General features: G+C 45.6%; 1 protein-coding gene across 1 annotated transcript in view; it reads left to right on the forward strand.

Moving 5' to 3' along the window:
- Positions 1-17,992, forward strand: part of LOC147446346 (uncharacterized) — a 104,177-nt gene that overhangs the window by 77,494 nt on the left and 8,691 nt on the right. The window contains exons 6-10 of the mRNA XM_086525603.1: positions 8,649-8,693; positions 8,796-8,861; positions 9,381-9,479; positions 9,606-9,667; positions 9,760-9,811. Of these exons, the coding sequence (XP_086381729.1) occupies positions 8,649-8,693; positions 8,796-8,861; positions 9,381-9,479; positions 9,606-9,667; positions 9,760-9,811 (324 nt within the window). The remainder of the gene's footprint in view (positions 1-8,648; positions 8,694-8,795; positions 8,862-9,380; positions 9,480-9,605; positions 9,668-9,759; positions 9,812-17,992) is intronic.

The raw sequence follows: 17,992 nt of genomic DNA on the forward strand, positions 1-17,992 counted from the left end.
CACTTCTTCCCATTCTTCAACCTCCATATCAACCGGTTTCACACCCTGTAACTTAATAGGTTTCGCCTGTTTCTTCTGCAACATCACATTATAACATTGCTTCTTCCATATAGCAAAGTTATGGGCACCTTCAAGCTTGCGAATGTGCAACAAATTGCCACTTTCACTGCTAGAAGCCATTCTGAGTGATTGAAAACACTGAAACCCTGTTTTGCCGACCTAAACACGCCCAAATGTGTGCAATCGGGCAAAAAACAGCTTGCTGTTACAGAAAAACAGCGAGCAAATTTCACGCGAAATCACCCCAAAACGGCGTACATTCACTGCCAAACCCTTACCAAAGGTTTCCACAAGGTGTATACATCATTTGCCTGCTGAAATTCCCTGTTTTAGGGCAAAAATCAGACCTGTAAACACCTGTTTTGCTGAATTTTCAGAACCTCGTTGGTGGAAACACCTGTAAGATTGACCTGTGAGACTTGCCCTAATGAAATTGCATCAAATTGACCCCGAAATTGGTCAATTTCAGCAGAAATAGGCTGCTGTTCGCCAGTTTTTGAAACCCTAATTTTGAGGAAACTGTCACCGGAGGTCGATTCTACACGGTGAGAGGATCCCTTCGCGACAGAGTTGATCGAAAACGGTTGAATATCCTTCCCACAGCGAGCAAAAACAGAATTCTGATCTGTGTTGCGAAGATGGCTCTCTTGGAAACCCTAAAGCTCTGATACCATGTGTGGGGGAGCAGGAGAGAGAGCCCACTTGCTACTCTATGCAATGAGAGTGAAGGAGAAGAGGAGAGTGGCGCAGAAGAAGCACACGCAGAGAAAAATACGTGAGAGAGAGAGAGAACTCGTCGAAATTTGGGAAAAGTCACGATAGTGACATTTTGGGCTTGACCTTTGAGTATATGAGTAAGTGACTAGGGGGCCATTCACACTTGGGCCCCCTCACTTATAAGTCTTTTAACTTATAAGTTAATAAGTACAAGGCACTTAGGCCTTTATTCCCTAACAGATCGAGACTAGGAGATACAGTGGAGTACCGGCAAAGGCCAGGACATGCCTCCTGTGTGACATGGAGCCTGAGACAGAGTTGCACTACACTTGCTACTTCCCCGTCTACTACGAGATACGTGGCCGCTTCCACTGCTTGTTCAGAGAGGGCTTCGGACCACTCTTCAGAGTCATGCGATACGAGGATCAGAGATGCTTGGGTTTGTTTTTGCTCGAGCTGCGCAGACACTGGGAGAGCCTGATGAGGGGATAGGCTAGCTAGTCTTAGAGACGGACTATAGACTTCTTTAGAGCAGACACTGGACACCTGGAGGAGCTACTACCACATGAGAGCTCGTCGCCTCACACGAGAGGCACACTGATCGACCGAGCGATCGAGCTAGGGAGATCCAGACGGCTGCGACTGTGGAGGACTACATAGTATCGGCGAAGGCTGCATCAGAGGATTCCGATCACTTTGGCCCGACGAGTACGACGCCCGGTAAGGCTATTGACCATGGAGGAGATTGATGAGATCCGCCAGCGACCGATGCTGGATCTTTTGTGATTTAGCTATCCCACCTAGCTGCTTAGCTCACACCTAGCAGTTTAGGATTCCATAGTATTTTATTTTGTCATTTTTGTGACTCTGACCTTGTATCAGATTCACCACATTGTAACTTTCTGGTCTCATAGGTCACTTTTGCCTTTTGAAGACGTTAATATAACATTTCATTTCATTTCATTTATCTCTCTCTCTCTCTCAGCATCGGAGAAGTGCCAACGGTTTCCCCCACGTGTAAGAAGACGCATCCCTCGCCGGTCGCCCACAAAGCCTCTTTCATACGGACAAGGAAGAGGATGTCGGCAATAGAGAAGGAAATGAGAGAATAGAGAAACGAAGTGGAAGAGTGGAGGAAGAAGAGGAGCACTATTCTTCAAAGATCGATTGAAAAAAGGGATGGCATGCGTAGGAGATCGCTTCACTCAAAGAGAAAGTGGTCATCCAAGATTCCATCATCCGAAATCTACAAGGTGAGCTTTTTGAAGTCAAAGGTGGGCGACTTGAAGAAGGGGAATTTCAGCCTTCCATGATGGAGGAGCTGAACACAATCAAAGAACAAGTGCTGGTCATCAAGGAGGAGGAGGAAAAGAAGTCATCTTGGGTCGAGGTCATCACCAAGATGCAAAAGAAAGTGAAGGCGGCCGAGAAATGGATCGAGGTCGCCAAGAAAGGGAAAGGTAAAGAGGCATCTTCTACATGTGCCATCATTAACATGACCCTTGAAGAAGAGCAAAGAAGGCGGCTACGTGCCTTACATGTGAGGGTCACCGGCCTCAAGGATGTCAATAATGTTGAAAAAGAGGTCACAAGCCTCATGTACATGATGGGAATGGAGAAGCCTTTACACATAAAGGCATGGAGGGTGGGCAAGAGACGTGAAGGCTCAGGAGAGTCCTCAAAGCAAAGAGCACTCATACTATGTTTCTCCTCCTTGGAGGAGGAGGAGGAGTTCTTGAAGAAGAGGCCAACCCTCAAGAAGACAGGTATGTTTCTCGGTGATGATCTCACCCTCTCACAACTAGCTCACATGAGAGAGGTGATGCCAGAGACTACAGAGATGGTCGGTTGGTGATTGTAGAGCGACGCTCTACATGAGGGTGTGAGACCTATGGGACCATATTGAAGATGGCAACTTGGAATTGTAATGGATCTTATAGGTTGGATGTGGGCGCCTTTGAGGATAGCTTTCAGGACAGGGACATTATATTTTTCTTAGAGACTCATTAGGCCCCTAGAGAGATGATACGATATGTGACAAGATATAGATGGGAGACAGCTTGCCGGACTAACACACGATCTGAGCATGGGAGCAGAGGATTGGGGGGAGTAGCAGTATTATTCATAGAGGAGCTAGAGCCACTTCTACACATTGTATGAAGAGACGATCATGCTAGATACACGTGGAACAATTTCACAGTAGGATCAAGATCAGTGGGTGTAGCAATGGATCATATTCTCTTGACACTTTCCGTCTCCTTTCAGTCGAGTATAGCCTAGGTGCCAGGAGGGAAGACGCATACCCGCTATACATTTACACCAGAGACTGATTGTGTTTATACAAAGGAGACCTATAGTCGCCTATGTATAGCGTGAGGACTCCTAGTGGAGGAGATCACCACTTTACTGATTGAGACATTGCATGATGCAACAGTAGAGGCATACCCACACACTCAGCCTAATCAGAGATGCCGTTCTGGGACCATGCCTCATAACAATTGGTATGACGAGGAGTGTAGAGAGACGAGAGCACAGCTTCAAAGAGATCTTCTCCTAGGGGTCATCAACAATCACAGACAGTCTCGAATAGCCTTCAGGCGCTTTGTGCTACGGAAGAAGCGATCATTTCTAGCTCAAAGGGAATGAGATTTATACCGGTTGTTCTTGAGTAGAGATTCGGGAGAGGTATGGCGTTTCTTTCATGAGGACTCCCCTCCTTCAGTGATTACTTCTCCTAATGTGTGGGGTCAGTATGCAACATCTTTATATACGGTCCCTGGACAGACACCCCTTCCAGATCCTTCTGAGCCATGCCCATCTACGAGTACCTTCTTCACCATCGAGATGGTAAAGATGGCCATTGTCAGGACAAGGACAGGACGAGGACCAGGAGGGCATATGATCATGGTCTAGTAGCAGAGCACTTTATACATTCTAGGGATATGTTGGCAGAGGTTCTTGCAGATCTCTTCAATTGTGTCATGTGTAAGGGTCTACCTGAGACTTGGAGACTGTCCACTATTGTGCCTATCTTCAAGGCAAGTGATCCTACGGAGCTTGGAAACTACCGTACTATTATGATTGGACACACATTGGCACGGTTGTATGCGTCTATCCTTGAGCAGCAGTTGAGCAGATGGGCAAAGAGAGAGGGCATACAAGCAGCGGGACAAGCCGGTTTTAGGAGAGTCTTCTCCACTCTTGACCATATTCTGGCACTGAGAGCCATCATTGAGGAGGGTAGGGCACATGGAAGATGGATTTATTGTAGCTTTGTGGATTTCCGCAAAGCATTTGACATGGTGCCCAGAGCCATATTGATGCGCAGACTACAGGAGATGGGAGTGCCCATTGAGTTGATTTGGGGGATCATGGCTCTATATAGGTCAGTGGTGGGACATATATGCACTTCAGAGGGGATATCTAACTTAGTTCACTCGCTATTGGAGTGAAACAAGGCTGTTCCTTGTCTCCTACTGTCACCAGCGTGTGACTACTATCTATTCTTTTTGTTGATTTCTTTCTTATTATCTATTTACTTTCACTTTTTGGAAACACCCCTCGGGAAATCTAACTGCCTTGCATTGCATAGCTAGTGTGGAATTGTCCAGAGGGAGTCCAGGCCTGAGGGCAAGAGAGCACTAAGGTTGGACAAGGACTATGGTTAGCCAAGTGGGGTCATTGACTAGCCAAAGTGGAATCCTTTGCTACAGAGGCTACATTTCAGTTCTGGATGTGGCGGCAGTGTACAAAGAGGGTCGGATGACCTAGAAAGATACAATGGCAGCATCTCCTAAAATTTAGGGAACTGCTATTTTGGGACTTGAAAATGTGTTGGCGTCATTACCTCCGGAATGACAAGGGGAACATTTTCTTACTCTGCCGTGAAGTCAACTGGGCAACCGGTTGGGATATTTTTAGACGGCAACCCCGAAACGGGAAAATGCTTATAAATGTGCCAAGTGGCACCTTCTGGTGCACTTGCCTCATGCAACAAGAAGTGGCGCTGAATTTTAAGCTGGGAGAGGCTCATTTGCAGCTTTTGTCACAGGTTAAGAGCTATGGAGTGCTTGCCTTCCCTCTTATGCACAGTGCAGTGCCAGGAGTGATGCCCTGCACGCTACGCACTGCCCTCTCTCTCCCCTTTGGCAGTATGTTATGCCCCTCTAGTGGGCTTTTCATTTGACCAATGTACAGTTGTGTGGGTTCATGCGCGATTGCCGAGGCAAGAGCCTCTTGCACAGGTACTGGATTAGCTAGCAGCTAATCCCCCCGCAGGTATAGGTGAATTCGGAGAGGTTTCACGCCAGAAATCTCGTCCAATTCAAAGGGCAAGTAGCCCTACAGGTGCGGGAGCTCGAGGACTTGCTACGGATGCGACCGGCATGCGAAACGGAGCCCGAAACAGTAAATTACAGCCTGCTGTGTATTTTTGCAGGTTTAGGGTTTTGGCCCTAAACGGACCCTAATACCCCCAGGAGGTTCGGGGACGCAAGGGGACCGCTGTATAGGTGATCTGGCGCATTTTCAGGGCTGAAAACAGAGAATTCAGCGTGCTGCAGATTCTCGCCAGGTTTTGCAAAGTGCCCGTATGCGTTGGGAAAGTCATTTAATGCGTGGGAATATTGACCGTGAAGGGTTCTAGTACAATTATGCTGCCGAAATCGGGCTGGAACAGTGGAAATTCAGCCGAGTTTGTGCGGGGCAGCTTGTAGGGAACCACAACGTTTATTCCCTCTTTTGAACAATAAAGAAATACCGAAAGGGGCGCCTAAGTTAGGGGCCAATCTGGTCTCGGTCTTCTCATACAGGTGCATTCTAGCATCTGTATCCCATTCCCCTCTCTTGGGTCACTATAGCGCAGGTAAAATAGACGACTAATAATGGGTGAAAGCTAAATCAAGGTTTGAAGTAAAGTCTACCGCCCTTTTTGGATTGAACAGGCCGGTTTCACCTACTCTATTTGGTATGGATATAGATGAGGTTTCTGATTACATTGATAGAGGTGCCCAGCTGGCAGGGACATGGATTCCATTGGTGTTATATGTTGATGATATTGTGTTGATCTCTGAATCACCGGAGAGTATGCAGCGACACTTGGGTGCATTACATAGCTTTGCAGAGGATAGTGGATTGTGTGTAAACCTTGGTAAAACCAAGGTTATGGTGTTTAACACCACACCGCAGTGGATCAGGAGATCAACACCTACATTCACTTATGGTCAGAAGACTGTGGAGTACACAGATGCATACACTTATCTTGGGGTAGTCATCATTGGGCCAAAGTTTTCTTTGAAGAGAGCAGCAAAGACTAGACTGACCAGAGCATATGCGGCCTTGGGAGGATTGGAGAGGATGTGCTCACAGGTTCAAGTCCAAGAACCCCGAACAAAGTTCTGGCTCTTTGATACCTTGGTAGCTTCAGCTATGCTCTATAGGGTTCAGGTTTGGGGACCCTCTGTGGGTCAGGATGGGTGGAGAGGTATGGAGAGGCCCTTGGTATCTATGATCTCTCATCTGATTAGAGCCAACACCTCCGTGCCGCACGAGATCATTAGAGCAGAGTTAGCGGCCCCCCCATGGAGATAGAGGCGCTTACCAGATCAGTCTCCTTTATGCACAACTTATGGGATACTACCAAAGACAGATATGCCAACCTGGCCCTTGAGTCCTCCAAACAATTAGCTTTACAGGGGGACACATGATGCTGGTATTGAAACCGGCCCATGGGGCGGTAGGCTTTGGCTTTCATCCGAAATTCTTTACTTTAGACACACACAGAGAGAACGTGCAAAGGAAACCTGTGACGGGAAAATTAACACTTAAGCACACACACGGCTCGGAAGCTAGAATGCTTCGAGCAAACGCCGACAACCTGTAGGCCCCCAAAATTGGCGCGCCTTTCGGTATTTCTTTTTACTTTAACAGAGGGAATAAAACGTGTGATTTCCTACAAGCTGTCCTGCATAATCCGGGCTGAAATCCACCTGTTCTGGCCCGTTTTCGGCAGCATAACTGTACTAGGACGCTTCACAGACAGTATCCCCACGCAATAGATGACTTTCCCCACGCATACGGACACTTTGCAAAACCTGGCGAAAATCTGCAGCACGCTGAATTCTCTGTTTTCTGCCCCAAAAATGCGCTAGATCACCTCTACAGCGGTCCCCTCGCGTCCCCGGACCACCTGGGGGTATTAGGGAACGTTTAGGGCCGAAACCCTAAACCTGCAAAAATACACAGCAGGCTGTAATTTCCTGTTTTGGGCTCCGTTTTGCGATCCGGTCCCATCTCTAGCAAGTCATTGAGCTCCCGCACCTGTAGGGCTACTTGCCCTTTGAAGCGAACGAGATTTCTCACGTGAAACCTCTCCGAATTCACGTGTACTTGTGGAGGATTAGCAACTAGCTAATTCAGTACCTGTGCAAGAGGCTCTTGCCTCGGCAATCGCGCATGAACCCACACAACTGTACACTTAGTCAAATGAAGAGCCCTCTTGTGGGGCATCACATAACTGCACGTAGGGGAGAGAGAGAGCAGTTACTTCTAGCACCACACTGTACATAGAGTGGAAAGAAGCACTCCATAGCTCTTAACCCGTGACAATATGAAAAATGAGGACTCCCAGCTTAATATTCAGCGCTACCTCTTCATTGCATAAGGAAAGTACACTAAAATGCACCACTTGGCACGATTACAAGCAATTTCCCGTTTCGGGGTTGCCGCCTAAAAATCTCCCGACTGGTTGCCCAGTTGACTTCGCGGCAGAGTTGTAAAATGTTCCCCTGAAGGTAATGACGCGAACACATTTCACAACCCAAATTAGCAATTTCCTAATTTTTAGGAGATGCTTCTGCTGGGCTCCCTTTGGTCATCTGACCATCTATCCTCATTGGGACCGCATCCAAAAGTGCAATGTGGCCCAACTATCGGATACTTTCTGTTGGTGATCCCACCTTGACTTTATGCCTTTATTGAGTTCACTTCATAGTATCCACCAACTTGCTAAGTGCAACGAGGGGACCTACATGATCTTGCACTGAGCCTAGACATCCTCTTACTATACGAATTCCAGTGCCGACCCACTTCCTGTCTGCGGGTGAAACTACCGTTCACATTGGCCATACAATGTCCGACCATTTGCAACTTCAAAAAGAGGGTCTCAAAAATAAAACAAAAATTATTGGAAAGAGACCAACAATTAAGGTTAGCAGTTGCCACGTCCTCGTGACAATGCACAGCCTCTGGCTCTTTGATACCTTGATAGCTTCAGCTATGCTCTATGGGGTTCAGGTTTGGGAACCCTCTGTGGGTCAGGATGGGTGGAGAGGTATGGAGAGGCCCTTGGTATCTATGATCTCTCGTCTCATTAGAGCCAAGGCCTCCGTGCCACACGAGATCATTAGAGCGGAGTTAGCGGGCCCCCCTAAGGAGATAGAGGCGCTTACCAGATCAGTCTCCTTTATGCACAGCTTATGGGTACTACCAGAGACGGATATGCCAGATTGGCCCTTGAGTCCTCCAAACATTTAGCTTTACAGGGGGGCACATCATGCTGGTATGCACAGATGTCATCATGGTTCCAGATACAATGATACATGGCTTCAGCATGGACAGCTTGCTTCCCTTCCAGTACTCTCTTGATGCACCATCGCTCTTACATCTGTGGAGATTACTATAATCATGTGTCGAGCACACATCCTTCTTGGCTTGATTACAGATTTTTTTATTTGGTAGTTAAGATCCTCCAAACAACCTCAGCTTGTGAAAGTTATGAATTAGCATATAGCATGTATTCAGTTATGCAGGCAAAATTGGTAATAATGAGACGTGATGAAATTTATGATGTGTCATTGTCTCCTGATATACAGCTGGCCAAATTTTTACAAGGCCAACTACCTGTGGACCTATATCCTGTAAGTTGTTTGCTTTCTTTTCTGCTGATATTGTGCTTACTGCTGGATTTAATGCTGCAGGAAACTACCCTTCATGACAGTGTTTCTTTATTTGGGTTTCAGATTGTCAAAGAAATTCAAAATACCATCCCTTTGGAGTTTAATTTTGAGCGTGAAGTCAGGTTTATGGTACTTTTTCCATCACAGTTAACTCCTTTTACCGGATGGCATAAGATTATTAATACAAGAGCGATTTTCACACAGAAGGTTTGAAGTTACTATCATTGGTGCCTTCCACGGGCAAAGAGTGTCTAGCTAGTCTTAGACGTAAGAAATTGAAACAATTGATTTCTAAATTGCGACTAGTAGGATACATATAAAATGTGTTACTGCCATAGCAGAATATTAAAATCTCCACACCATATTAAAATCTCCACACACGAGAAACCTCTAGTATTGCCAAGTACACAGAATGGTACATTATGGACTGTTGTTGAGGGTTCCAGCATCTAGTTTCATGCAACTGTTATGCAGAATTTGCAAGGTTTGTTTTTCATTCTGCTCAAGAATACTAGAGAATTTTCATCATCTTTGCAGCTTTTATTATCATTTGTGACCAGAGCACATAGCATAGCTTCCTTTGCAGGCAATTTAGCCAGACTGAGAAGATAGTAACCGATCGCATTTTGCGTACTCTGGTTTTGATAGGATGCCATAAAGGAAAGTATGGAAGCCAATCAGCTCAATCAAATAGTGTGTCCTTCACCCCATGCAGAGTTCTGCACAAAGAAGCTCATTGTAATGCAGGTACTTCAGGACTTGCATTTTGTGGTGATGTGCGAATTATGTAATTGTTCAAACGTCTTTCTCTAGGTGTCTTTTACAGCTTGAAGGCATACCTCCACCTATTGATGGAAATTTCTTGTCTTTTAGAGGATCTATGGTGTTCCCTTCACTCAGATTTTACATCCCAGTAAAGGTGACTCGCACCCAAGGCAAGTCTTGTAGGGCTTTTGGTATTGGCACTAGTGCTTTCCAGTTTATGCAAGATTACCGCAGGTTGATTCTGGATGAAATCTGCAAGCAGGCTTGGTGAGGCTTTACAGGCAGTGCGACACTTATTGGAAGCTTATGGACAGGTATTTCATTTTGAGTATTTGCAGGGAAAGAGTGTCATTGGGGTCTTGGGTATGGTGTGGCTAATACATGTTCAGAGTGTCCTTATTTAAGATCAAAGATCTCAGAGCTCTTGTTTTTGTTGTCATATGAAGAGGGGTGGGGGGGATCTTGTCTCTTTCTCTTCCAAGTATATACTACGGACCCTAACAATATGCATGATGTAATTGTGACAACATTCCTATTGCAACATATGGCTTGTAAGTCATCCCTAGCTGCGTAGGGTTAGGTGCAAAAAGAGACATTGTTTATAACCTTTAAATTTAATGAATCTGGACAATGTAATTCAGGAGGCCAGCACAAAATCTTCAGTTTTACAATTAACAATAAATTTAAAACAGACTAACGCTAGAAGCCTTAACCTTACTGCATGAGCCACATTTTTGTAGCATGTGTTGTCTTCAGCTTGTAATGGTATGGCTACAATTTGGTGACGTGGTGTGTGTTGTAGCAACTTCTCTTGTTCCTCAAAACACGTACCTTTTTGTTTGGTCCAGCCAATTATTCTGTTGTATTCTGTTTGGTCTTTGCAGTTTGCTTTTTCTGTGTAGCATTGAGTCACACATTGGGCTATATGAGCCGGATGGGGCATGATGTATGGACATGAAGACATTATCACAATTGCTTCACTGACTCTCTACCAGATGAGCTGCCTTAAGACAGACCTGAGGATTATAAGATTGAACTTGTACTTGGAAGTTCTTCTGTGAATCAGCCCCTTATCGAGAGAAATTTTGAAACAAGTAAATGAACTCTTAGAAAGTGTCTTATTCGGCCTAGTACTTTCGTCATTGTTTGCCAGTTTTATTTGTTCAGAATGAGGATAGATAGAACCTTTGCTATGTTCATAGACTATTGTTCTCTGATTAAGATTACAATTAAGAATGCATTCCCAATCCCTTAGATGGATGATATCTTAAATAAGTTGCAGGGAGCTAAATTTTCAGCCACATAGATTTTTAAAGTGGGTATCACCAAATATGTGTTACTTGAGAAGACGCCCGTAAGACAGCCTTCCGAACAAGTTTTGGAAAAGGAGTCTTCTTTGATGAAATCCTAGTTTTCTCTCAGGCTGGAGATGAACAGCTACAACACAAGCTTCAAATAAACCTTAAGGCGGAATTTCCGGACAAAGGCCAGACAGGTCGGACATTGGAACAAGTGCTCAGTGTGTAGAGTAACCTTGCACATGTATGTCTTGAATTCGAGAGGCTGAGAAAAAAATAACCAATTCTAAGTTTTTCAGTAAGGATGAGACACACTTTTAAGGCACTTTTTTTTTTTTTTTGGGGGGGGGGGGGGCGGGGCGGAGGGAATTTTAAAATACTAATGACCAATGGTTTCAACCTGACCAAAGGCCATTGAGGCCAAAGAAAATCGGATCTTACTCTTCTTGAAGCATGGATTTTTCTCCAAGCATGTTACACGGGCTGCAATGGTGACTTCCCTCTCTCTTTTCCATGCCATGCCAGGTTGGCTCCCCCTTGCTCATACCTTTTCCATGCATTAACACCCTTTTCAAATAGGGTTCTGTTCTTCTCACACTTTATAAAATCAGCAGTCGCAGGTGGCTGCCTCTCCATGAAAATCCCAAGAATTTTGTGTGTGTGTGTGTGTGGGCTACAAGCAAGAGTGAGAGTTGCCTTGTGCGGTGTTCCTTCGCTCAGCTCTTGCTCACGATATTGTCCAACAGGTCTCTCAGCCATTCAATCTCACTGTGTGTCACAAAGTGATGGCGTGGCAATAATGTGTAAAGCAAAGCATTGTGGTGTGTGTAGATTGCAGAGCAGGCTCTTCCAAGTAGTTATACCTTTGTGAGAGCAATATAAAAGAAATACGGAAAGGGGGGCCAATGTTTTGGGGCTAGTGCATCTGGAAGTGCAACTCCACCACTCCGTGTCTACCTTGTGGACTCTCTCTCTCTCTCTCTCTCTCTCTCTCTCTCTCTCTCTCTCTCTCTCTCTCAGACATCTATGCCATAGTGAAGTTTGGAAACGGGCAGTGTCGCTCAAAAACAGCATTTGGTCATGGAAGATCACCTGTTTGGAATGAGACCTTGACATTCAATCTTGATGATCAGGATTCCTCCAAGTTTATCTTTGTGCAGTTGTTTGCTGTACGATCTGATGGAGATGAGCTTTTGGGTGTAGCCAGAATTCTGGTGCCTACATCTGGGGAGATAGAAGGTTCTCTACATGTTTTGGTGAGTCCAAGCAAGGGTGAGACGGGAACACTTAAAGCAGCAGGTAGATGGACGTCATTTAGTCAGGGAATTTACAAGAAAATTGGAAACTGCAGAACTCACAGAAATTGCAAAATTGACAATGTATGCCATGTAGGCTTAGTGTGGAAACACATGTATGCATAATGCGGTGAATGTAGTTTGGTCTCTCCTCTCTCTTAGAAAGTGAAACAAATAAGGCAAGAAAAAGATGGCGGCGCACTTCATGGTCACAAGCAAGAGGATGACAGTCATTGAAAGGGAGTTGAAAGAATGTAGAGCTCACATGGATGAGTGGAAGAAAGAGAAGAACTTAATTCTTGAATGGAAAAAGAGGGAGGAACAGGCGAGGGAACTAGAGCGCAAGGAGTTCCGGGATGAAATTCAAGCTCTAAAAGGTAGCATCTCAACCCTTCGGAAGGAACTCGACAAAACCAAAGTGGGGGGACGCCTTGAAGATGGAGAAATTCAACCATCAATGATAGATGAGCTGAATAGTATACAAGCACAAGGCAAAGAAATAAAGGAGGAAGGGGAAAAGAAGACCCCATGGGTGGAGGTTCTATCCAAAACGCAAAAGAAGATGGAAGAGGCTAAAAAGTGGATTGAAGTTGTCAAGAAGGGTAAGGGCAAGGACACTCCAACTACACCCGACATCATCAACAAGACACTAGAAGAGGAACAACGAAGAAGGGTACGCGCTCTACATGTGAGAGTGACCAGCCTAAAAGATTCAGATAAGGTGGACCAAGAGGTGAAGAGCCTCATGCCAATGATGGGGGTGGAGAAGCCCTCGCACACACAAGCTTGGAGAGTGGGCAAGAAGAGTGAAGGTAATGGGGAGAGTTTAAAAGAACGGGCTCTCATTTTGCGCTTTCCCTCCATGGAAGAAAAGAAAGACTTTTTAAAGAAGAGGCCAACCCTCAAGAAAACAGGTATCTTTTTAGGAGATGATCTTATGCTCTCACAACTTGCACATATGAGAGAGGTCATGCCGGAGATTATAGCAGCAAGGGAGAAGGGAAAGTTAGCCTTCTACAGAAATGGACGAGTAGTGATTACAGAGCACCGCTCTACATGACGGTGCGAGACCTATGGGACCACTCTCAGGATGGCGGTTTGGAACTGTAATGGTTCGTATAGACTTGATGTGGGGGCCTTTGAGGACAGCTTCAGAGACAGAGACATTGTTTTCTACTCAGAGACTCATCAAGCTCCAGAACAGTTGATGCCGCATATATCAAGATACAGATGGGAGACAGCTTGCCGGACATGCACCAGATCTGCGCATGGGACTAGAGGATCAGGAGGTGTAGCAATTCTTTTCAGAGAGGTGCTCCAACCACTACTGCACATAGTTCGGAGAGATGATCAGGCCAGATACTTGTGGGTGAGGCTGAGGGCAGAGACTGGACGTTTCTTGTACATCGCCATATGCTATTTTCCTCCGAGCACTTCAGTATATGCTTCACCCAGAGGACAGTCTCCTTACTCTGTACTTGATGATGATATCCGGGAGTTCTCCAGGGATGGAGACATCATACTTTTGGGAGATTTCAATGCCCGTACAGGCAGCTCACAGACGGTTTTCTATGACACCTCAGAGGAGATGCTCAGAGAGCTAGAGCCAGAGGAGATGGGGCTTGAGAGATGCTCACACGACAGAGAGCATACAGAGTATGGGAGATACCTGAGGGAGATGACGACTACTCACAGTTTAGCCATACTGAATGGCTTACTGACTTTCCCATCTTCTACAGGTTTAACTTGTTTTCCACACAGACATGGGTCCAATACTGTAGACTATGTTCTGACACATCCGAGCTTTATCTCTCACATTCAGGATTTCACAGTGGGGCCCAGGCCTGTTGGGATAGCAGTAGATCATGCACTTTTGACATTATCAATCTCCTTTGAGTACAATACATCTCAGGCCTCACGGGGTGGTAGACATCCATGCTATACTATTACACCAGAGACTGACTCAGTCTATGCAGAGGAGATACGTATGCTTTTATGCACATCAGAGCCAGTATACACAGTGGAGGAGATCACATCTATGATGACAGTGACATTGCATGGGGCAACGACAGAGGCATACCCACACACTCAGCCTGGTCAGAGACGTCGTTCTGGGCACATGCCTCAGAACAACTGGTATGATGAGGAGTGTCGATAGAGGAGAGCTGAGATACAGCGGGAGCTTGCATTGGGAGTGATCACGTATAGACAGTCTCATATTGCTACACGACGACTAGTGCGACGAAAGAAGCGAGCTTTCTTGGTCCAGATGGAGCAAGATTTATATCAGCTCTTCCTTAGTAGAGATTCAGGAGAGGCTTGGCGTCTATTCCATGAGCAGTCTCCCCCACCAGTTATTACTTCTACTGAGATATGGGGGCTGTATGCAGCATCCTTATACACTATACCTGGACAGACACCACTACCAGATCCACCACAACCATGTCCGGCTGCGAGCACCTTCTTTACCACTGAGATGGTAAAGGAGGCCATTGATAGGATGAAGACCAGACGAACACAGGATCATGAGGGTTTGGTAGCAGAGCACATTATACATGCTGGGGATTTGTTGGCAGAGATGCTTGCACGGTTATTCAACGGTGTCATGTGTGAGGGATCTCCTGAGTCTTGGAGATTATCTACTATTGTACCTATCTTCAAGACAGGAGACCCCACAGTGCCGGGGAATTACCGTACTATCATGGTAGGACACATTGGCACGGTTGTATGTATCCATCCTTGAACATAGGCTGAGCAGTTGGGCAGAGATTATGGGCGTACGGGCACTTGGGCAGGCTGGTTTCAGGAGGGGTTTCTCCACACTAGATCATGTCTTTACACTCAGAGCTAACATTGAGGAGGGTCGAGCACATGGTAGATGGATTTATTGTAGCTTTGTAGACTTCCGCAAAGCTTTTGACACAGTACCAAGGGCCAGATTGATGTGCAGACTTATGGAATTGGGGGTACCCACAAAGCTGATATGGGGGATTATGGCATTGTACAGTTCAGTGATGGGTCATGTACGCACATCAGAGGGGATATCTGACATAGTTCACTCCACTATCGGAGTGAAACAGGGATGCCCATTGTCCTCTACTTTATTTGGTATGTATGTTGATGAGGTCTCTTATTATATTGACAGAGGAGGAGATATAGGTGCTCAGCTTGCGGGGACTTGGATCCCTCTGTTATTGTATGCTGACGATATCGTGTTGATATCAGACTCACCAGAGGGTATGCAGAGACATTTGGACGCATTGCATAGTTTTGCAGCGGATAGTGGATTGTCTGTCAACCTTGGTAAAACCAAGGTCATGGTATTTAATACCACGCCACAGTGGGTTAGGAGATCAACACCTACATTCACATATGGACAGGACAGTATGGAGTACATTGATGCATACACATATCTTGGGGTGGTCTTTAGTGGAATGAGGTTCACACTGAAAGGGGCAGCAGACACTAGATTGACTTGTGCCTATGCAGCCCTAGGCGGTTTGGAGAGGATTTGTTCGTAGGTTCAGTTCCAGGAACCTCGAACAAAGCTCTGGCTTTTCGACACTTTGATCGCTCCAGTTATGCACTACGGGGTTCAGGTTTGGGGACCGTCTGTTGACAGTGCTGGATGGAGTAATATGGAGAGACCCTTGATACTTATGATTTCTAGGCTGATTAGAGCCAAGGCCTCAGTTCCACATGACATCATACGAGCGGAGCTGGCTGCCCCACTTATGGAGGTTGAGGCACTCACCAGATCAGTATCATTTGTACACAGCTTATGGGACACCACCATGGACAGGTATGCTAGACTTGCTCTTGAGTCATCCAGACAGTTGGCATTGCAGGGAGATACATCATGTTGGTATGCACATATGAGCTCATGGTTTCAGAGGCATGGTTTCAGCATGGACAAGCTGTCCCCTTTCCAGTATTCTTTTGATGCACCATCTTTGGCTCTTACACGGATGGAGAGTGCTAGACTCATTCGGCAGGATCTTATCCAGCTTGATAGCAAGAGGACATGGATAGAGCCATCACGGGAGTTGGGTACGAAGAGGGCTTTCTATAGAGAGCATCTTCTCCAACTCACGACAGATGGATTTGTCACACGGCCCAGCTACATGGACACACATCTATCTCATGGGTTACGATGTGCCATAGGCCAGATTCGCACATCTTCACACCAGCTTGGGATTGAGACAGGTAGATTCAGAGGCATACCAGCAGAGAGTAGGATTTGTCAGTTATGCCATGCAGAGCCAGAGACAGAGTTTCACTACATATGTCACTACACAGTCTACTATGAGATACGGGGACGCTTTCATTGTTTATTCAAAGATGGTTTTGACTCGTTAGATAGAGTCATGAGATATCAGGATCAAAGGTGTCTCGGATTATTTCTACTTGAGATACAGAGACATAGAGACGCTCTATTGAGAGGGCAAAGACAGAGACAATCCCAAAGACGCATCTCAGATTTCTTCAGTCTGAGTACCATAGAGGGAAAGGGGACACCACCATCACAGAGCTCGGTTCCCACCCATACACACACCAGCGGTACTCTCATTGACCGAGCTATAGAGTTGGGGAGATCGAGACGATTGCGACTGAGGAGGGGAGCCACGCAGCACCGGCAGAGGATCCACAGGATTCTAGCACGACACCCTGAGTGTCGACCAGGATAGGCTCCATGCCATTGCTTTATTATATCATGGTGACACTTATCCCCACTTTGTACCTTTGTGGCATGATACCATTGCTCAGCCTACCAGCCACCCATAGGAGAAGGTAGCACTCCTATCTCAGTTCTTTGTTTGTAGTTTTCTTTGTTTGTACCCAGACTTGGTACTAGACTCATCATTGTAATCAATTGGTCTCATAGGTCATTTTGGCCTTTTGTAGACGTTAATATATCATTTCATTTCTCTCTCTCTCTCTCTCTCTCTCTCTCTCTCTCTCTCTCTCTCTCTCTCTCTCTCTCTCTCTATATATATATATATATATATATATATATATATATATCCAGACGGCCACGATTGAGGAGAGGGGCTACATAGCATCGACGGAGACTACAGCAGAGGATTCAAGCCATACTCTCTCGACATCCAGAGTGCAGATGAGGATGGATTCTAGTAGAAGTAGTATTTTTGTTCTAGTTCTTTTGTACCGAGACATGGTATCAGATTCACTATTTTGTAATAGATTGGTCTCATAGGTCATTTTGGCCTTTTGAAGACGTTAATATAACATTTCATTTCATAACACTTGCCCACTTGCCCTCTTTGAAGTACTGAGCATGCTGCTCTTCTGTCAATTTGGGCCGTGTCGATTTCTTCTTGCTTCTTGCTCTTCTTCTTCTCCTTGGAACTCTTTTTCTTGTTGACTTGGACATTGGCTTGTTCATTAGGTAAGTCAAGGAGCCTGAATGCATGGAAAATCCGTCCTTTGCAAGTCCAATCAACTTCTAAATGCTCTTGAATTTTGTACCGCTGGATCTCTTTCGGTAAGTTGCAAAAAAAAACGCTCTGCTCTAGAAAAGGGATTTTTTGAAAAGAAGCAATGGGCAAAAAGGTATCCCAAAATTGTTGACAATACGTTGTCGAAGTATTGTCTTTTGGTCATCCTCAAATGGTTTCAAGCCGTGATGACATCCTGTTCGTACTCGGTCAACCATGCTGAAGTAAGTTTCTTGAACTTTACCCACATTTTTGGGGCTTTCTTGTTTAGAAGCATGGTTGACCACCATGTCTAGGCATTGCCCTCCAGATAAGATGGCGCCTTTCGTACTTTGGAGAATGCTGAAAAGTCTAGGCATTGCCCTCCAGATAAGATGGTGCCTTTCGTACTTTGGAGACTGCTGAAAAGTTATCCCCTAAGAAAGTGGTGTCAAACTATTGTA

This window comes from Adiantum capillus-veneris, chromosome 12 (genome assembly GCF_014529385.1).
Source record: "Adiantum capillus-veneris isolate H3 chromosome 12, ASM1452938v2, whole genome shotgun sequence".
Taxonomy (NCBI): Eukaryota; Viridiplantae; Streptophyta; class Polypodiopsida; order Polypodiales; family Pteridaceae; genus Adiantum; species Adiantum capillus-veneris.